Genomic DNA, 22288 nt, shown 5'->3' on the forward strand with positions numbered 1-22288 from the left:
AATGCTGGGGGGCCACATAAAATGACATGGCGGGCCACATGTGGCCCGCGGGCCTTGAGTTTGACACATGTGACCTAATGACATGAGTGAATGCTTAGTGAATGTTTAGTGAATGCTTAGTGTTCCCGTAGCCCTGATTTACATCTGGTAGATTTCACCAAAGTTTATAAAACACTGGAACAGACAGATGATGGGCAATGCGAACCAAAACATTAGCTACGATTATCTTAAAACACTAATCATAAACATTAGCTCTGCTAATGCTAAAGCGCTACAACAACATGGTGTTTAGCAGAAGCTAACACTCAAATGCTAAATTAAATATGTTGATAACATGTGTCACAGCATATTACATCACCCTCAACAGTTCAGATTTGTTATTGCGCCTCAGGAAGTGATTCTCAGGAACAGAACTCCTGGTTTCAGTCTGATTGTTGTTGAGTTTTTCTAACTCTGCTGCTGATTTTGACCAGCTGACCTCAGCAGAGCTTCAGTCAGAAAGAGCATCAGTGGATTTTGTAGAACGAGTCAATCTGGGTTTGGAATAAACGTCATTTGTTGCACCGTAGCTCAGGTAGAGAACCTGAGGAGAGGAAACAGACCTGCTGTGTAAGCAGTGTTCACCCACTTCAAAATAAGAGCATGAATATGAACGTTTCACTACTTGAAGAATTAACAAAACTTCAGCGTTGATGTCAGACTTTATTTGCTCACGTTGTACGTTTGCCTCCAGGCCCCACCAACACCGACCCCCACTATGAGAGGGTCTTCCTGCTGGACCCTCAGTACCAGAACCCGGCCGTCCTGAGGAACAAGCTGCCGGAGCTGTCGCAGAGCGCCGAGGCTTCAGGTACACCAGACTCACTTTTATCGACCCAAAATGAATCCGCTCCATTTAGCAGAACCAGAACCTTTCTGTCTGCTGTAACTGGATCCCAGCTGGATGTTGATGGGATTTCTCTGTCCTCTGATGTTTTCCTGGTTTTTGGAAACATCATGAGCTTCTAATTAGACTCATTTATTTGTTTTCAAATAAAGGTTTGAATTTACTGTTGATAGCAGTAAAACTTTGGGTAATGTCCCTTTAATATTTATTCTCCAGAGACACAGAGAGGACAGATTATGCTTCTGTTCACTTTTCAATTACTTTGATTTTAACTTATAATCTCTGGTTTATTTTTTGATCATTTCTAATTTTAGACTTTTAGCTGCCAGATATGAAGGGTTTCTGTAAATCAGTGTTTCTGCTCCACTTTGCCCCCTGGTGGCCATTAGAAGCACCTCACCCACCCAGCAGGGGAACATTTGGATCACCTCCTTCACTTTTCTCAGACTCTGTCGGTTCTGTTTCTTCTTCTCATCTGGATCTTCCTGCATGCTCATTCTCCTGTCGTCCTCCTGCAGCTCTCTGCCTCTTTCCGTGTCTCCTCTTCCTCCAGCGCTCTTCCTCGGTAACCCTCTCTATGACCTGCTGCTGCTGACTTCCTGTCGCCAGACGTCAGGATGGCTTGGTGGTAAGAGATGAAAGGTGTGACGACTTGAGACGTTTATCAGGTGGAAGAGCGAGAGTTCAGAGTTTTAACGCTCTGCACAGTGAAATCTAAAAATCAACTCAAAGTTAAACAACTGAAAACAAAAGGACAGAAAATATAAAAAGTATTTTTGGGTAATCTGTAAAATATTAGTCAGTGGAACCATCTTCACTAGTACAGATAAAACTACTTTAATAAAAAAGTATTTTGTACATTAGATTAACCATTTATTATCTTATTACAACAGAATAATTATTAGACTTTACTTTAATTACTCAACACCTTAATTAGATATTTGTATAATAATAATACTGCAACCTCTGTCTTAATATATTAACTGAAATGTGATTAACTGGTTTTTACATTAATAATTATTTCGCTCTCCCCCATTACCATCCTATTATCGAAGTATTAGATTCTATTTTGGTCTTTACGTAATATTACTTTGTAAAAAATAGAAATATTATCTATAATTGAGCCATAATTACATGTTTACTACATTTATCCTTTTTTTTCCAACAAATTTCAAGTTGCTATTTCATTTGGTGTAAGTATTTTTCATTACGCATGTTAAAAAATATCATTTATCTAAAACGGTCAAGTTGGCTCACCATCATATGGTGTCACATAATTATTAGACCTTTACAATAATTTAATAACTGACCTATCAAAACAACAGAGAGCTTAAATTAGTAATAATAATAATAATAATAATAATAATAAATTGTGTTTATTGTTATGGACCTTTTACTCCTCTTTTACAATCTTATCTCTAAGTTAAAATTACTCATTAATTTGGTACTAAACTGTTTGCTAATATGTTAAATACTCTGTAGCCTCTCAGTCATTTATTTGATCAAAATGCTTCATAGCTTTAATGTGTTCATATTGTCTTTTTAACTAAGCTGTAATTACTGGTTATTACTCTGTAACTACATGACATTTGATCAGGATAGATTTAGTGGTTCTGCCACCTTTTTATCACTACCGTCACATTATTTCTTTATTGCGTTATATTCCTGCAAAGTTCATTGTGTTGCATGTTTAATCTATTTTTTCTACCTAATCTCTAATTTTACTAATTCCTGGATATTTTAATGCTGAAGTAAATTCTTCTTGTTAAGATCATATTGTAACTCATCCTTCCTTATTTCATTCCTCCGTCTTTAAATCGAGCTGAAACATGAAGTCTGAGCTGCTGCTGGTTGTGATGATGATGGTGATGATGATGATGATGGTGATGATGATGATGATGATGATGATGATGATGTGTGTCTGACAGCGTGCGGCGGCGGCTACGCCGAGCCGGACGTCACCCAGTGCACGCCTCACCAGTCCTTCAACAACAACGCGCCGCACTACGCCGAGACGGACATCGTCCGGCTGCAGGGCGTCACCGGTAGCAACATGTACGCCGTCCCCGCCCTGACCGTCGACTCCCTCACCAGGAAGGACATCTCCGCCGCAGAGTTCCCACGACACCAGCTCATCTTCAGGGAGAAGCTGGGAGAGGGGCAGTTTGGAGAGGTACAACACTGACCTGGTTTTAGATTCATTTCTTTTCAGTGTATATTAGTCAACATGTTAATTGTAAAAAATTACAGCTAACATGCAGAACAACATACATGGGCTATGATTTATCTGTCTATTAATCAGTCAAGTTTTTTTGCATAACATATTTTACATCATAAATACCCAGAAAATGAAAGAGAATCAGAAACTCTCTTCCTCTCTGCAGGTCCACCTCTGTGAGGCTGAGGGACTCCCAGAATTCCTTGGGGAAGGCTCGCCCCTCCCCGACAGAGACGGACACTCGGTTCTGGTGGCGGTGAAGCAGCTGAGGGCCGACGCCACGAGCCAGGCCAGGTATGCAGAGAGACGGACAGGGTCAGAGGTCAAACCCTGACCCTGCACTGATGCAGAAATTCATGCAAAAGGAGCCCAGACCAGAACTGGGAACAAAGAAAAGATCAGTTCTCAGAAACTGATCTTTTCTTTTTTATTGATGTGATTTAATGTTCTGATCCACTGAGACCCATAGATCATCAATATTACCAATAATCTGTAATAAAATACATCTGTATAATTTATGAGTTTTCCTGAAACTTTTCAGTAATAATCTCATTGATTGGGATTTTTCTAATTGGTACTGCAGCTTCTGGGTTCAGCTGGATCCAGATGGAGACTTTAGTTTGTGTCTGAGGGTCCAACGTTTACTGAAGACGTCTCTGCTTGTCCACTGTCTGTCCTCTGTCCTCTATCTGTCCTCCAGGAACGACTTCCTGAAGGAAATCAAGATCATGTCCCGGCTGGACGACCCGAACATCATCCGGCTGCTGTGTGTGTGTGTGTCGTCCGACCCGCTGTGCATGGTGACGGAGTACATGGAGAACGGAGACCTGAACATGTTCCTGTGTCAGCGTGAGATCGAGAGCACGCTGACGCACGCCAACAACATTCCCTCTGTCAGGTGCAACGCCGCGTAAAAACAATATGTGATGATGTCATAAAATCTGCTTCAAAATTCATGCAAAAGGAGCCCAAACCTTTAGCGGTTCTGAAGCACTTCTGACTCCGCCTCCTCTCATCTGACTCCACCTCCTCCCTTCTGACTCCGCCTGCTCCCCATCTGTCTCCACCACCTCGTTTCTGGCTCCACCTTCTCTCCATCTGTCTCCACCTTCTCCCCATCTGTCTCCACCTTCTCTCCATCTGTCTCCACCTTCTCCCCTTCTGACTCCGCCTCCTCCCCATCTGGCTCCACTCCCTCCCTTCTGACTCCGCCTCCTCCTCCCCCTGCAGCCTGTCGGACCTCCTCCACATGGCCGTCCAGATCTCCTCTGGGATGAAGTACCTGGCGTCTCTGAACTTCGTCCATCGCGATCTGGCCACCAGGAACTGCCTGCTGGATCGCCGCCTCACCATCAAGATCGCCGACTTCGGGATGAGCAGGAACCTGTACAGCAGCGACTACTACCGGATCCAGGGCCGGGCCGTGCTGCCCATCCGCTGGATGGCCTGGGAGAGCATCCTGCTGGTGAGGAGGTGAAACCCAACAGGCCGTCAGATCAAATGAGCCGATTAAACATCCTGCTGCCTCCTGCAGGGGAAGTTCACCACGGCGAGCGACGTGTGGGCGTTCGGAGTGACGCTGTGGGAAATCTTCACTCTGTGTAAGGAGCAGCCGTACAGCCTGCTGTCCGACGAACAGGTCATCGAGAACTCGGGCGAGTTCTTCCGGAACCAGGGCCGACAGGTGAGACGGGTCCATCAGAATCAGGCTGGGAGTTCTGGTCTGTTCAGGGTGTAAGAAGAAGTTTGACCACAAGGGGGAGCTGCTGTCATTTTGCTGCTGTTATTCTGAACTTTTATTGTGATTGGTGTGTTTTATAGGTTTGTTTCTACTTCAACCAGCATGAAAGTTATCAGTTAATGAGTTAATCTAAACTTGATTTTGACTGACTAACAATTAATTGATTAATTTGATTAAGAACAATTAATGTTCTTAAAATCTTGAGTTTTCTCTTGTATTAAGAATGCTGACCATCTTAACATGAAGGGCTGCATTTTTCATAATATGCTAGATAAAAAAAAACATGAACTTTAATGTTGTTTTGTGTCAGCTGTATGAAATACTGACTGAATAAACAGAAGATTAGGATTATCATACATTATTAATCTTAGACATATTTACAAACTATAATAAAACTGTGATCTAGGATTAGAAAAATAAAAGATAAGGAAATATTAATCAACAATTAATCTTAAGCTGATTAATTGTTTGGTCCAACAGAACCAAGTCTGACTGATTTCATCAGAGCCTGATGTTTTGTTGCCATGGTGACTGAGTGCCGTTCTCCTGATCTCCAGATCTTCCTGTACGCCCCTCCTCTCTGCCCGCCGTCTCTGTTCGAGCTGATGATGCGCTGCTGGAGCCGCAACATCACGGACCGACCCACGTTTGAGGGACTTTACCAAGCCCTGAGGCCTCACGTCAACCAGTGAGCCGCTGGGGCCCCGCTGGGCCCTGCAGGGGCCCCGCTCCGGCTCAGGGCCCCGGGGCTGCTGGGACTCCTGTATGGTGACAGACATGAACATGATGGACCAGAACTACTCTGCTGGCTGAGGTCCGATCTGAGAGGAGGGAGAAGAACCCGTCAGTCTGTCTGAACCTCATCAGTCCCTTTAGGAACCAGATGAACTTTTATCGTTTGTTCTTGTGCCAGATGTTGCCTGAAACCTGATTTCCTTCCCATCTTTGGTTCCCTTGGAGCCCAGAACCCAACGGCTGTCAGCCTCTGGTGTTTCTGTCTGCGTGGTTCTGGTTGTTGTAAAGCACTGTGTCTGTGTCTCAGTTATTCATGTTCGTAGATAATAACCCACACTGGAGCTAAAGTCAAAGTGTAGCGTAGACTTTTTGTTGTTAAGTTTTATTGTTATTTTCATATTTTGACATTTGTTTGGTCGTTTACACAGAAGAGAGTCGAGTCCAAGTTCAGCCTCCCAAAACTAAAGTGTCTAAATCTCATTAAACTTCCCGTTTCTATGTACAAACACAAGAACAGCTCAGAAAATTCCTAGATTGTGAAAAATGTTTTTGTTCCTCTTTGCAGAAAATGAAACTCATGATGTCGATTTATTATGCAGTGAAACATTTCAGACCTTTAGTTCTTCTAATTTTGACTTGGAGAAAATAAAACCCCAACATTTTTAACATTCTAAGTTAAATATTGGAAACTTGTGTCGAGTTTCATATTTATTTATTATTAGTATGTTTCCAATAATTCAAGCTGCATAAAGTGCTTACAAGGAAACATAACCAAAAAGTTAAAGACAATTTGCTAAAAGCCCTTTCAGATTGTGAAAAAGGTCATTTCTAGCTGGTTGTTCTCAGAGTGGTGTCCATGCAGACTCATGGAAAGTTGGGTGGAAGAAAAAAGTGAGGTAGGAAAAGGCGCAAAAGCAACAGGAATAACCAAAACCTGGAGAGGATTGTTGAGTACAATCCATTCAAGAGTCTGAGAGAGCTTCACATGGTGGACTAAGGATGAAGTCACAGAGACAACGAGCCTCACCTGGGCTCAGAACCAGAACCAGAACCAGAACTGGACTGAGGAGAACCAGAACTGAAAGTTTTCATTTCATTTGGAAATCAAGGTCCCAGAATCTGGAGGAAGAGTGAAGAGAACCAGAATGACGTTTCCACAGTCGGTGATAAACTCGGGTCATCTGCTGGTACCAATAGTTCAGTCACCATGGTAACAACAGCAAACTGGCCTGACCTTTAACCCCATAGACAATCTGTGGAGTTTGGTTTTGAGGAAGATGACCTGAACGTTTTACAGGAACCTGGACCTCCAGAACCTCAGCAGAACCTCAGGTGGATCTTCATGCTGCTGCATCAACACTGGAGCCCAGACTGAGATCTATAACCCTGATATTTCTGCTTAAAATATCATTTTTAATGATCTGATGTAACATTCTGGTTTCCTGAGACGCTGAATGTTGGGTTTTTATCTCTGTGAACCATCAAAACTACAAGAAATAAAATCTGGAACATTTCACTCTCTGTGTAATGAATATGATGAGTTTCACTTTCTGAAATGATGAAAAATATGAAGCTTGTACTTTGGAGATGAAAGCAAATGTTTGATGCAAACAGGAAGTCCAAAGGTAGAGTCCAATCTGTGTTCTGGGTTCTGCAGAGCGGCTGTGGACCTGATCTGGAGCTCAGATCCGTCCTGATCGCCTCAGGAATCATGTTGAAACTTTCCTAAACACCATGAAGCCGTAGAACTGAGGCTGTTTCTTTATGAGCTGTAAATTCTCCACTGTCATTGAACACATCAGTGATGAAACGTTTGTTTGATCCAAACCTTTAGAGGATTATCGCTGTGTTTGATGGAGACGGATCGGCTCTGATCTGAAGAGACTGATTCTCCTGTTTGAAGCAGCAGATCACCTGGAAGCTGATGGAGAGTTTCCCCCCTTCATGTGAGGCAGAAGCTGAATCCTGTTAAATGTCTGATAAAGTTACAACATTAAGAAGTCTATATTAAAGCTCTCATTTTATAACTAAACTTGTAGTTTCATTTCTAATGGTTTTGATCAATAATTGTGTCGGTGCCTCCATGAGATGATGACAACTTCCTCTCTTCTTCACGTCCGTTTTCACTGCTGGATTTTTACCTGAAAAGATTCAAACTCATCTTAAAGAAGCTCAAACTGTTTAAATGTTTTCTAGGTTTTCAGATGAGGTGAGAAACGTTCTGGTCGATGAAGAACGGACGAAGGTAGAATCATCCAATCAGCAATGTTTCAGGTTTCCCACAGGGACTGACCGGCCTTTTCTGTTTTAATGTTCAAGGCCTCACACACACACACACACACACACACACACACACACACACACACACACACACACACACACACACACACACACACACACACACACACACACACACACACCTTCCTGTTGATAAAGCATCATCAATAAACTATAACAGAAGAAGCTTCTGATCAGTCACGCTGCATTTCTTTGGTTCCTCTTTAAAGGAAGGAACAGAATCTGTGATGAACAAAGTGGCAGAACTGGGCAGCTGTGAACATCCCACACCATAAAGTCATGATTAAAAGGAGAACAACAGATTATTCAGCAGTTGAATTAGCTGATATTATATCAGCTTTGTAATAGTTGCTGATATTAGGGAATTAAATAAATGTATAAATGCATCAGATAGACAAGCTGCATTATTAAGTATAGAAACTGGCAAATCTTGAAGGTTGGCTTTATTATTAATTATGTATCACTTATCACTCGATTTGTCTGGATTCCAGCACATGTAGGTATAGAAGGAAATAAAGTAGATATATTAGCTAAACAGGCCCTGAAACTGGACATAATTAACTTCAGTATTCATGAGGGGAAATCTATTGTTCAAAACAAAATCCTGAACATGTGGCAGGAACAGTGGGGTAGTCATGATACTGGCAGACATTTATATAATGTTCAAAAGACTGAAGGGTAATAGATGTAAGAATGGAAGCCAGAAAGAAGACGCAATAATATCACGACTTAATATTTCTCTTTTTCAAATAGGGAAACATGAAACTGGGACTTGTAATTATTGTAATCAGATGAAATCAGTGGAACATGTTTTATTAGAATGATTTTCCACAATAAATCATTTAGGGAATGTATCAAAATCTACTAGAAATGAATTAATTACATCTTTAAAAACTACTAGGTTATGTAATCAAGTGCATATATGTGTATATACATGTGCATACACATACCTATATGAGGTCATGAGTATGTGTGTGAATATGCATACACTCCATTGAAGTGTGTATTATTAGATCCCCTCTGAATATCTTTGATGACCACACTCCAGTCCGGTAGATGGCGGTAAATGCACCTTAAGTTGGTTGCCATCCTCCAATAAAACACAAAAGAAGAAGAAGAAAAAACTGCGGCGCCATCAGTTATGCAACATTTACTTTCAATTTCAATTTACCTGATCATTGGACACACAGAGTCCGGTTCGGCTGTGGTTCTGCTTGGCCTCAGTCTGCCGTGTCCAGATGTCCTTCATCATGTGTTTGGACTCTAAGGTGTGGACATGTCCCCACCAGTTTGTCCTGAAGGGGACAGTCCCCACCAATATTTCCTACCCTTGTTCCGTTATGTACCTGCATCTATTTGCGGACAGTAGCTCGGAAGCGGCTGCGCACTGCGTACAAAGCAGTAACAGTCAGTGGACGACTGCTGTTTAAAATGAATGTATAAAACGTGAGTGGCAGGTCCTCTCTGTGTTAGTGGAGTGAATATCACATGACTAACTGATTCATCAGTGGTCGGGAAAATAACCAAAGAATCTGGAAAGAGACGCAAAACGTTTCAGTTTATCAGCGCTACAGCAGTAACAAGATCCAAGAGAATCACATTTCACAGGTCAGTAAAAAGTTTACATTTTATAAAAGTGGGCAGTAGATTAGTTACTGTAGCTTAACTTTGACCAACTTTCCCGTGTGTGTTTCGGTTCCGTTAACGACCCAAACATCCACTTTATGACAGATTATCAGATTATCAGGCGTTTAAATGAGCTAATAACATAAACCTGTAACGGACCGAATGCTCTGTTTTGGTGTTTTAACTACTTTTTGTGAGGGAAGTGTTTTTTCTTTATGTTAACTGTTAATACACTTGAACGTAATCTTTATTCTTTCTATCTCTGGGGCTGTCTGTCGGTTGCCATGGCAACGTGGCGACATTCAAAGCAATCATCTAATGAAATATTTTAAAAAAGCACAGGAGTCAAAGTTTGTTCAGTTTTGAACCATGGCTCCTACAGCAGCAGTTCGGTCAAATGAAATTATTGGTCGTTTTAAAAGATACATTTTCTTAGTCCTCTATTGCATCTTAATGGAACTGACAGAAACCCAAACGTTTATATATTTACATCCAGAGAGGATAGTTTACATAAACACCAGCATTTACACATCTTTAATTTAAGCCACATATTAAAGAACTTGGATATGGGGGCTGTGGCCATTTTTTGTGACAGATTCCTCATCCTGGAACCGTGTTTGGTTTTGTGGGTTTGTGGACATAAATGTAACGCCGTCCGCAGGGGCGCCTCACACTCACAGAAATATTTAACCATAACTTTTAAATTTTATGTAATTTCATTACATGACAAATTTCCATTTACCTTTTTTAGATCATTTTAATGCAAACCTATCAAATAAACTTTACATGATTCATATTCATCAGTGTAATAAAGCCTGTTTATTTTAATTGCATAATCCTTTTATGTATTTGGTATTATTAAAGTATAGTTATATTAAATTAATAATGACAAGTGCATTTATTTCAAATACATAAAGTATATTGTTTGAATTTCATAATAATCAAGTTACGCAGTTGGTAGCACTGTCACAAGAAGGTCCTGGGTTCGATTCCCGGCCCGGATCTCTCTGCATGGACTGTTCTCCCTGTGCATGGTGGGTTCTCTCCAGGTACTCCAGCTTCCTCCCCAGTCCAAAAACATGACTGTCAGGTTAATTGTTCTGTATAAAGTTCTCCTTAGCCATGTGTGCATGGTTGTTTGTCCTGTGTGCCTCTGTGTTGCCCTGATGGACTGGCGACCCTCCTGGGTGACCCGCCTCTCCCCCGTTGACAGCTGGAGAGTCAGAGTATATGAATGTAAATGTTGCTCCATGTCTCCATCTAGTGGACTGATAGAAGTGCAGCAGCTGATGCAGCTTCCTCTGCCTTCTCAATGCAGGTGAATGCATATCAGTGCATTCACCTGACACTGACATGAAGCAGAGAAGAGCCAATCAGAGGAGGAGCAGCTGGTCTTTTTCCAGCTCTAATGATGTAAAGGATGATCAGAGCTGATGAATGATGTGTGTTTCCTCTGCAGGTAGAAAGTGTGTGTGAGCTGAAGTGAATTCAGCAGCATGGATCAGTGTGAGGACAGAGAGGAGGGAGTCCCTCCCTCTAAAACCACTCTGTGTGGGGAAGATGGGAGCCGGAGCAAAGGTCAGAGGTGAGGTCACCATCTCTAAGTGTCCACAGCCCGTTTCACACAGCGTTCACACTGTATGAGGCCCAAACAGACGAGGTGATGAAGCTCTGGGTTCCAGCAGGAGACATCTGGAAAACTCACCAACTTCTAACACATTTTCTGGATCTGAATGACAAAAGTTTTCAATATGACTCATCCTAGAAAATATGGATGGAATAATGTTGAAATAGCTTTTTTTCCTGTCAGATTTCTTGATGAACAAGAACCAGGACCCAGCTGTGTGTCCTTCATGAGTAACAGGTCAAAGGGTCTTTATACCAACTTTAAATCTCCTGGATCTCCACCATCAAGGAGGTGAGCTGGATCTGAAACATTTACAAATATGGAAAAACCTGTTGACCTGTTTTTATTTTAATGTGTGATTTATGTGAGCTCAGCTCTTTTCTCACATTTCTATGTTCATATGTCAAGCAGTTGGATGTTTTCTAAAAGCACAGGTAAAATGGGTAGAATGGTAGCTGTTGGAGGCATCCTGGATTCTGCGACATCAAAGGTTTTGATTTATAAAACACAAACTTGGCGTGAAGATGTGTCTCATTCCAACTCTGACCAGTGTGAACTATGTACACCTGTTTGGAAACAGGAGGAAATGGTGACACAAGTGGTGAGGAATTTAAGCCATACTGTTTCATGATTCCCTAAGATCCTTTGTCATATATTGAAATTTAACCATAAATCAACTTTATCATAAACATTCAAAAACTCTGTGTGATATATGCTTCCACTGGTGAACCATAACTATACATCAAGACCTTTCAAATAAACAAAAAAGGTCTATGCTGCAGCCTCCATCCTAAACCAGGCAGCACAACATTCCAATCCTCTCCCCAGTGATCACTAAGGTGAGACAATAAACTGTTTTGTTTGTTGATTTGTTTGTTTGCTTATTTTACCACAGATTAACATATCTATTGTGACCAGGTTTGAAGCGTTCTGTGACAGCTGTGAGCATATAAACATCATGATGACACCCATTGATAATGGTGCCTGATGGATGCATTTGGCACAGCTGAACAATGTTGTACATGTACATTTGTAATTTTAGCGAACACCAAGATCTTCTGGCCCCTGATGACAACTGGCTAAGAGCCAAGATAGGCTCACTGGAGCATTGCTCTTGCATCTGTGCTGAACAGGATCCAGTATTGGAGACCGAGCCATCGGTGTTACACCGTGTACTGTGACAACTGGAGTCCAGGTGTCCAGGTCATCTGGCCCAGGACAGATGTCTATTTCTTACAAATTGGCATATATGAAGGAAAGATGAACAGCCACATGCATGTGCGCATCAGAATTTTTTTGTGTTCTGCTTTTTAAAAATTTGTCCCTGTGGCAAACTGTAAAGTGAAACTTTCACTTAAAATACTGTATGCATGAGTCCCTTGGTGATTTTATTTGTGAATTCTGCTGGATGAATATTTTCTCCCATCCTAATTGTTCTTGTTCCTCCTCAGATTGCACCAGCAGAGCTCAGAGGTCCCCATTGGTCCATCTACCCAGCAGCATCAAACACAGCTGGACTCCATATTTATGGTCTGTGTGTGTACAACTACTGCTTTAAAAATTAATAGAGGAAAGTACAGTAAATAATATTACATGATTAAAAACAAGGACTTGTTCTGTGTAAAGGTTTTCTAGCCACTGGCTTCTTTACAGACCCAGTTCCTGGTTGGCCCTTTTTTGGTTGGACTGTTCAGTTATCTCTAAGCTGCAATTTGTAAACCACAAGACTGTCAGTCTGTCCAACATGGATCTGATGTTTGGCTCCATGATTTCAGTCTGATGTTTCCTTCATCTATTATTCTGTTCCAGCTGCTGGAGGAAAACATTGTCACTTTTGTGAAGAACGAGCTGAAGAAGATCCAGAAGGTTCTGAGTCCAGATGATCCAGAAAGCTCAGAGAGTCAGAGAGAGGATGATGAGGTGTTGGAAGGTGAGGATGAAGAGCAGAGGAGGAGCAGCAAAGAGGCAGTGATGAAGATCACACTGAACTTCCTGAGGAGGATGAAGCAGGAGGAGCTGGCTGACCGTCTGCAGAGCAGTAAGAGGATTTCTACAAAGATTTGACCTGATGGAGAAATGACACATTTACTGATGTCTGAAGAAATGGAATCACACTTATTCACATCATCGTTACAAGATTATTTTGTTTTCTGATTTTACATTTTGTGTTGTTTTAGAACAGCTTGCTGCAGTTTGTCAGAATAAACTTAAATCTGGTCTGAAGAAGAAGTTCCAGTCTGTGTTTGAGGGAATCGCTAACGCAGGAAGTCCAACCCTTCTGAACCAGATCTACACAGAGCTCTACATCACAGAGGGAGGGACTGGAGAGGTCAATGATGAACATGAGGTCAGACAGATTGAAACAGCATCCAGGAAACCACACAGACCAGAAACAACAATCAGACAAGAAGACATCTTTAAAGTCCCACCTGGAAGAGATCAACCAATCAGAACAGTGATGACAAAGGGAGTGGCTGGCATTGGGAAAACAGTCTTAACACAGAAGTTCACTCTGGACTGGGCTGAAGACAAAGCCCACCAGAACATCCACTTCATATTTCCATTCACCTTCAGAGAGCTGAATGTGCTGAGAGAGAAAAAGTTCAGTTTGGTGGGACTGATTCATCACTTCTTTACTGAAGCCAAAGAAATCTGCAGCTTTGAACACTTCCAGGTTCTGTTCATCTTTGATGGCCTGGATGATAGCAGTCTTCCTCTGGACTTCCACAACAAGGAGATCCTGACTGAGGCTACAGAGTCCAGCTCAGTGGATGTTCTGCTGACAAACCTCATCAGGGGGAAACTGCTTCCCTCTTCTCTCCTCTGGATAACCACGCGACCTGCAGCAGCCAATAAGATCCCTCCTCAGTGTGTTGGCATGGTGACAGAGGTCAGAGGGTTCAATGACCCCCAGAAGGAGGAGTACTTCAGGAAAATATTCAGAGATGAGCAGCAGGCCAGCAGGATCATCTCCCACATGAAGACGTCACGAAGCCTCCACATCATGTGCCACATCCCAGTCTTCTGCTGGATCACTGCTACAGTTCTGGAGGATGTGATGGAGACCAGAGAGGGAGAAGAGCTGCCCAGAACCCTGACTGACATGTACATCCACTTCCTGGTGGTTCAGACCAAAGTGAAGAAGGTCAAGTATGATGGAGGAGCTGAAACAGATTCACATTGGAGTCGAAAAAGCAAGAAGATGATCAAGTCTCTGGGAAAACTGGCTTTTGATCAGCTGCAGAAAGGAAACCTGATCTTCTATGAATCAGACCTGACAGAGTGTGGCATCGATATCAGAGCAGCCTCAGTGTACTCAGGAGTGTTCACACAGATCTTTAGAGAGGAGAGAGGGCTGTACCAGGACAAGGTGTTCTGCTTCGTCCATCTGAGTGTTCAGGAGTTTCTGGCTGCTCTTCATGTTCATCTGAAGTTCATCAACTCTGGAGTCAACCTGATGGAAGAAACACAGACATATAAATTTTCTTCATTGTTTAATAAGCCTAAACTAAAGTCTCTCCATCAGAGAGCTGTTGACCAGGCCTTACAGAGCCCAAATGGACACCTGGACTTGTTCCTCCGTTTCCTCCTGGGACTTTCACTGCAGACCAATCAGAGACTCCTACAAGGTCTGGTGAAACAGACAGGAAGTAGCTCACAGATAAATCAGGAAACAGTTCAGTGCATCAAGAAGAAGATCAGTGAGAATGAGTCTGCAGAGAAAAGCATCAATCTGTTCCACTGTCTGAATGAACTGGATGATCGTTCTCTAGTAAAGGAGATCCAACAGTTTCTGAGTTCAGGAAGTCTCTCCTCAGATAAACTGTCTCCTGCTCATTGGTCAGCTCTGGGTTTCATCTTGGTGTCATCAGGAGAAGATCTGGATGTGTTTGACCTGAAGAAATACTCTGCTTCAGAGGAGGCTCTTCTGAGGCTGCTGCCAGTGGTTAAAGCCTCCAACAAAGCTCTGTAAGGACACAGACTGTTACAGCAGTTATCACTGATAGAGAGAAATCTGCTAATGATGAGAAAGATATTGATTCTTGTTTAAGTTTATTTATAATGAACGAGTTCACAACAAAAAGAAACACAAAGGCCTGTGAAATAAGACCGCTCCACTAATCATTCCAAGAACATTGGTGACTGAAAGCTATAAACATAATTTTAGATTGTTCAATCACAGATTTTCCTCCCCGTCTCCTCAGGCTGAGTGGCTGTAACCTGTCAGAGAGAAACTGTGCAGCTCTGTCCTCAGCTCTCAGCTCCCAGTCCTCCAGTCTCAGAGAACTGGACCTGAGTAACAACAACCTGCAGGACTCAGGAGTGAAGCTTCTCTCTGCTGGACTGGAGAGTCCAAACTGCAACCTGGAGACTCTCAGGTACAATACATTTAAATATGGTTCCAATTATATGATGTCCAAGTTAAACTGAGAACAAATAAAACTTTATTCCTTCTAATCTGACTGGTTCTAGTTTTAATCGAACCTTCCATGTTTTCACAGTTTGGTCACTAAGAGTTGATCGGGGGCTTAAAAGTTTAAACTCAGTCTTATTTATCACTAAATAAGGCTACAGGTTTTGGACACATTCTCACTTTCTTACATTGAAGATTCTGCAGGAAGACAGATAAACAGTGAGTGGATAGAATGATGAACAAAGTATAAATGAACAAGCATGATTTGTATTTTGGGTTCTTTTTAATAGCAACCATGAAATAATGTCAAAATGTTTGGTTTGCTGAATAATGTATCCAGTTTTGGATACTTTCATTGGTAATCTACATTGTTAATATTTATATGATATCATGTTATTTTTACTATGGCTAAAGCTCCTCACATTTTGTGAGGATTGTATTAGGACCTTGATACAAACTACAATATGTACAATAATATGTGGAGTGAGTATAAAAAAGGATTTTGTTCATTGAGACACAACAGCTTTTATTTTTGTTTTGTTGCCTGAACCCTCTCCATGGAGCTCTGCCGTCTGCTGGCAGCTGCTTCCTCCTGAAGGAGATCCTGTTGTTCTGATGGTTCTCCTCATCGTTCTCCATCATGTCAGCCATGTTGCTCTCCTTCTGCTCCCTGGGAAAAGTAATCAGATGTTATAGCTTATAGCACATAAATGTAGATCAGTAACACAGACATGCTAATGTGGAAGTCACATACACAGAAGGAATTATTTGAAACAGACATGTTACTTTGTATGTATACAAACATTTTTTACCTTTCATACACAATTATAAATAACTAGAATAGTTGTGTAAATTAAAGAAAAAACTTAATTACTTGTAAGTTTTAGACCTATGCAGACATACAGCCATGGATCAAATACCACTATCGTTTTCTTCAGGTTTGTTGTTCATTTTTATTTCCTCTACAATTATAGTTCATAACTGTTTAATTAGAGAACTGATATATCACCATGTTAGATGAATAAATATCAAATAATAGCAATATTTTTTTAATAATTCACAACGGGGGAAACTCTGGTGCAACAACAGCAAAATTACAAACAACCAAACCACAAAGATTCACTCAAAGATAAAACATAAAAAACAAATTAAGGGTAACATAGACAAAATGTTAGCATAAAAAACTGGAATAATTATAAACGGTTCACTCCAGTTCCAAGGATGTGCAGCTGAGTAGGATAATGTCAGAAAATGTGCAGCTGTACTTGAGCAATAAGTTTCCCAGCTCTGCTTCCCTCCAAAACGGACAGAACAGGTTAGTCATTCTGCACCACATCACTTTAGCATCCATATTTAACTAATTCTACACAAACGTTTACTTCACCTATGAACCAGCAGCTCTTCTTTGCTCTGAGTAACAATTATCCTCTCCTCACAGGCAGCCGTCTCACTTCTCAGTGAGGAGCAGCTGTGCAGAACCTGAAACAAAAGGCTGCAAGCTAATTATTAAAATATTCAATGAATAGTTAAAACTTCTTTGGTGCAAATTGTTATCTATGTTTAATCTTCTTAAAACATCAAAAATACCGACGTGGGGAAAATGATGTCAGTCATTGTATTGAAGAGGTCTTCATTACCTGGACCCATTTTTACTTAAGTAACTTGTATAGCACTTTAATGGTACCTTTTGCACTTTATTAAAACTAGCACTTTAACCCTATTTAGCACTGCACTTTAGGAGAAAATTTGTTTTTGTGTTTTTGGCTGTGTATGGTATGGAATGCATGACCTCTGTTTTTCTCTTTTATACATAGTTACTGCACTTATCTTTGGTAGTGAGAAATCTGATGATGATGATGATGATGATGATGATGATGAGGATAATGATGTAAATATTGAATCTTGTCATTACACAACAACAAAAAACACAAAGACACATAAAATAAGACGGTTCCACTGATAATTCCAAGGAGAACATTGGTGACTGAACATGAATAATTATATATTTTTATTGGTTGCTTAGTAAAATATTTCCTCCCTGTCTCCTCAGGCTGAGTGGCTGCAACCTGTCAGAGAGAAACTGTGCAGCTCTGTCCTCAGCTCTCAGCTCCCAGTCCTCCAGCCTCAGAGAACTGGACCTGAGTAACAACAACCTGCAGGATTCAGGAGTGAAGCTTCTCTCTGCTGGACTGGAGAGTCCAAACTGCAACCTGGAGACTCTCAGGTACGACGATCTCCATCCTGTTCAAAGCAGATATCTGTCCATTACCTGCAATCAAAGATGATAGAAGAGTTCATTCAATAATAGTTTAGTCAACTTTTCTTGTGTTGACCTTTGAATACAAGCCACTGTTTTATTCTTGATCTCAGCTTCATTGCTTGATTCCATCAATGAGATTAAAGCCAACAGCAGTACCATAGTTCCTCTGGGACTTGTTAAGTCATCCACTCTCCACTGTGACCCTATTGGACCTAAAACTATCCTTCCTGTTCAGTGGGAGCCTCCTCGAAGGGGCGTTTGTTTTCTTCTAGTGGGTGTGCCTGTGTGGCTATGTATCTGTGGAGAACACACAAATAGGACAGATAGACGGATCTATTCTATATCGATGTATAGATAGGAACATCTGTCTGTCTAGGTAGACATTAATAGAAAACCCATAAACTGATAAAAATCAACAGCCATTCTTTTGAAAAGGCCGTGACTCTTTAAAGTGTAACTAACCTCTGAAAGCTAAACTCCACCCATCGCAAATTTGGAAACATTACAGCGAATGTGGCGGATCCACGAGAGGAGAGGGATCAGGACGAAAGGAGCACTGCTGTCAACTTATCCACTTTGTCGCTATTTTCAGACTGCTAGTGACTTCTACTTTTTCAAAACAATAACGAATAATAAATTTAGCGACTCTTATTCTGTGTTATTGGAAACTTATATAGTGACGGCGCTCTGCAGCCGCCATTAGCTTCTCCTGCTTCCTCAGCCCTGCAGCCGGTCTGATGGTCATCTGTTCAACACCAAACCTTCACCAACAGTCAGAGCAGAACAGACCCATTTCACTCTGTGTCCACATGGCAAATAAATCACACATTTGTGCAGCTGAGAAAAGATATCAACTATTGCCAGTCGCCATGGCAACCCTGGCTACTTCAGATTCTGGCTCCACTGCCATCCGGCGGGCGGAGGAGGGAGTGAGGTCTGTGATTTATACCCAAACCGGGCTGTGACCTACAGCTGTACTGCTGAAAATGAAAGTGTCAAAGAAAGCCAGTAGTGAGGCTCTTTGAGGCAAAATAATGATGAACTAAAGAGACATTTTGAGTTCAGGCATGAAATTCTGCTTTCAAACCCAAAATATAACCACAAATATTACAAGTTTTGAGAACAAGGAAATAAAAATCCTCTTTCAAACTGAAAATGTCTGCTCTCAACTTATGGCAGTAAAATAAGCCTGTGTCTGCAGCCTGGAGGCCTCTGGGCCATAGCCCTCATCTCCAGGCTTTCACCTGGTGAACTTACACTCCTATCAGATTACTTTTCACTCACTAATATATAATTTGTGTTATATGTTAGCATGACCTCTCCTCTTCTCTGGTGCGCTCTTTTATACATTGTTACTTCACATAGTTTTTACACTTATAAATCTGCTGGTGATGAGTTACATATTGATTCACAAAGACACATAAAATAAGACGGTTCCACTGATAATTCCAAGGAGAACATTGGTGACTGAACATGAATAATTATATATTTTTATTGGTTGCTTAGTAAAATATTTCCTCCCTGTCTCCTCAGGCTGAGTGGCTGCAACCTGTCAGAGAGAAACTGTGCAGCTCTGTCCTCAGCTCTCAGCTCCCAGTCCTCCAGCCTCAGAGAACTGGACCTGAGTAACAACAACCTGCAGGATTCAGGAGTGAAGCTTCTCTCTGCTGGACTGGAGAGTCCAAACTGCAACCTGGAGACTCTCAGGTACGACGATCTCCATCCTGTTCAAAGCAGATATCTGTCCATTACCTGCAATCAAAGATGATAGAAGAGTTCATTCAATAATAGTTTAGTCAACTTTTCTTTTCTGACTTTTATTCCCTTTGAATGTTCTTGTGTGTGTGTGTGTGTGTGTGTGTGTGTGTGTGTGTGTGTGTGTGTGTGTGTGTGTGTGTGTGTGTGTGTGTGTGTGTGCGTGAGTGTATGTTTAAATATATACATATATATATTTTGCATAGTTAGTGTAGCTACTGACTGTTTGCCTCCATTTCACATTTTACTGACTGATATTTATCTAACTTGTCACCACACTTAACAGACAAGCCACACACCCACATTATTTAGGTAATCCATTCTAAATGTGTCAAATGCTTCTTTTTATTACCAACAAAAATAGTTTAACAAGTAATAATCAGTGTATGGAGCTTTTTACTTTCAGAAAATGACCAGATCAGAACTTGTGTTCTCCCTCAGTTTTCTCCTGTTTCTCATCATGTGATGAATCGTGTCTGCAGCTTGTCAGGCTGTCTGGTCTCAGAGGAAGGCTGTGCTTCTCTGGCCTCAGCTCTGACCTTTAACCCCTCCCATCTAAAGAAGTTGGACCTGAGCTACAACCATCCAGGAGACTCAGCAGTGAAGCTGCTGTCGGCTGGACTGAAGGATCCAAAGTGGAGACTGGAAGCTCTCAGGTATGGAGGAACTGATGGAGGAGCAGAGACGGTCTGATGGAGGAGGAAGAGGAGGAACGTCTCTGTTCTTCAGTCAGAAACAGCAGCCTCTCCTCTGAGTGAAGCTCTGGCTGAATTTTCATGATGTTACTGATGATTATTGTATTCTAATGTTTCAAAGTTCATGTATGAGCTTGTAATTAGGTTAGTAACCTTATTTAAAATGCCTGCTGTAAAATGTTCCCCCATCTCCTTTGTGTCTGCAGACTTCATGTTTAAAACTCTGGAACATCATCAGAACTGATACTGATGTTATAATTCAGTAAAATATCAGACCCAACACACTTAAAGCTTTGAAAAATGTGTTGGAACAACACAGTTTGTCTTCATGCAGTCAGTTTTCTAGGTTCTGCTTTTTCTCTGTCTTCACTTCATGTTGTAACTTTGGTTATGAGAAGCAGATAGAAATATGTCTGTTCTGAACTTGGCATCTTGTATTCATGTTGGGACTCTTATTTTGAAGTGAGACAGGAAGAAGTTGAGTTTCTCTGCATCTGACAGAAGTTTGAACCAAAATTCACCAGCCAGGCTGGAGGACAGGAAAAGCTCTTTGTGGTTGTTTTATACCAGAGGTGGTACAACAAGTGGACGTGTCCAAGTGTTGGACTGTCCCTGTCTCAGTGGAGGACAGTGAGAGACATGTAATGTCCATGTTTGCTGCTGAAAGAGGCTGATGGTCTGACCCCCTCCTCCTTTCAGGGTGGAGCCTGCTGGAGGCCGATGGTTGACACCAGGTCTGAGGAAGTGTAAGTGTGTTTTCACCTGATTCATGACAACAAAGCAGCTCACACTCAACCATCTTCATCACTCAGTCAGGAGTCATCATCAGTGTCAATAACTGATCAATAACTGCAGCTGGATTGTGTTTGTTCTCCATCAGATTCCTGTCAACTCACCATCGACTCAAACACAGTGAGCAGAGAGCTCAAAGTGTCTGAAGACAACAGGAAGGTGACGTGGGTGGAGGAGCTTCAGTCGTATCCTGACCATCCAGACAGGTTTGATCTTCCTCAGCTGCTGTGTGGAACTGGTCTGACTGGTCGCTGTTACTGGGAGGTCGAGTGGAGAGGAAGAGTTGAGATTTCTGTGAGTTACAGGGAATTCTGGAGAAGAGCAGACAGAAGAAACTGCAGGTTTGGACTGAATGATCAGTCCTGGAGTCTGAGCTGCTCTGATTTTAATGGTTACTCTGTTTGGCACAACAACAGAGAAACACCAATCGCCTCCTCTGTCTCTAACAGAGAGAGACAGAGGAGGACAGCCGTGTATGTGGACTGTCCTGCTGGCATTCTGTCTTTCTATGACGTCTCCTCTGGATCACTGATCCTCCTCTACACCTTCAACACCACGTTCACTGAACCTCTGTTTCCTGGATTTGGGGTCTGGAGGTTCAGTTCTTCTAGTGTCTTTGCTCAGTTGAGTCTGAAGAGTTTCCTCCTGTCAGAGAATCTCTGTCACTGTTGAACAGACAGTTCAGTCTCTTCATGTCTGTCTCTCTTCAGATTCATCGATTCAGTCTGGTTCTTTTTGAAACTCGTCTAAAAGATTCAACTTCTTCCTCTTTCACTCCTTTAATGGTGGAAGCAGGAATTATTCCAGAATTATTCCAGGATTATTCCAGGATTATTTTTTCTATCACTACGCTTACAGTAAATGTTTCCATTTTCCTTCTGACATGTTTTGTAATGGGAGATATGTTTTCACTGAATAAATTTACAGCAAAAACAAATAATTTAGATTTTCCTTTGATTTGTTCTGATCAATAGAATCATGTTGATCAAAACCAATAAGATTTAGATTTTTGTCATGTTATGAAACTTATCAGTTATTTTGAAGTTAATGCAGATCAGAGGTTGATGCTTTGAAGCAGGGGTGTCAAACTCAGTTTCACCGAGGGCCACTTCAGCATATTGGCCCCCCTCAACGGGCCTCATTGACGGTACAGATCAGGAGGGCATCCCTGCTAAAACACCCCAGACAAAAGGTTGACTTCCCTCATTCAGGTCTGTAGAGGCTTATAATGAGTCAATGGT

The 22288-nt window shown here is 41.6% G+C and overlaps 1 protein-coding gene and 1 pseudogene across 5 annotated transcripts in view; both read left to right on the top strand.

The window, feature by feature from the left end:
- ddr2l (discoidin domain receptor family, member 2, like) overlaps nucleotides 1–7059 on the top strand; it is a 28012-nt gene extending 20953 nt beyond the window's left edge. For 3 of the 5 annotated variants that reach the window (XM_015029945.1, XM_015029943.1, XM_015029944.1), the window contains exons 13-20: nucleotides 734–850; nucleotides 1440–1514; nucleotides 2815–3059; nucleotides 3271–3398; nucleotides 3805–4002; nucleotides 4335–4569; nucleotides 4639–4788; nucleotides 5403–7059. In XM_015029945.1, coding sequence (XP_014885431.1) covers nucleotides 734–850; nucleotides 1440–1514; nucleotides 2815–3059; nucleotides 3271–3398; nucleotides 3805–4002; nucleotides 4335–4569; nucleotides 4639–4788; nucleotides 5403–5537 — 1283 coding nt within the window. In that variant the 3' untranslated portion in view covers nucleotides 5538–7059. The remainder of the gene's footprint in view (nucleotides 1–733; nucleotides 851–1439; nucleotides 1515–2814; nucleotides 3060–3270; nucleotides 3399–3804; nucleotides 4003–4334; nucleotides 4570–4638; nucleotides 4789–5402) is intronic. The other 2 variants (XM_015029942.1, XM_015029946.1) reach the window with 2 other exon arrangements.
- Nucleotides 7060–9014: 1955 nt separating this feature from the next.
- LOC106945933 (NACHT, LRR and PYD domains-containing protein 3-like) overlaps nucleotides 9015–22288 on the top strand; it is an 18810-nt pseudogene continuing 5536 nt past the window's right edge.

This window comes from Poecilia latipinna, unplaced genomic scaffold (genome assembly GCF_001443285.1).
Source record: "Poecilia latipinna isolate Pla-1442-1.1 unplaced genomic scaffold, P_latipinna-1.0 Scaffold168, whole genome shotgun sequence".
Taxonomy (NCBI): domain Eukaryota; kingdom Metazoa; phylum Chordata; class Actinopteri; order Cyprinodontiformes; family Poeciliidae; genus Poecilia; species Poecilia latipinna.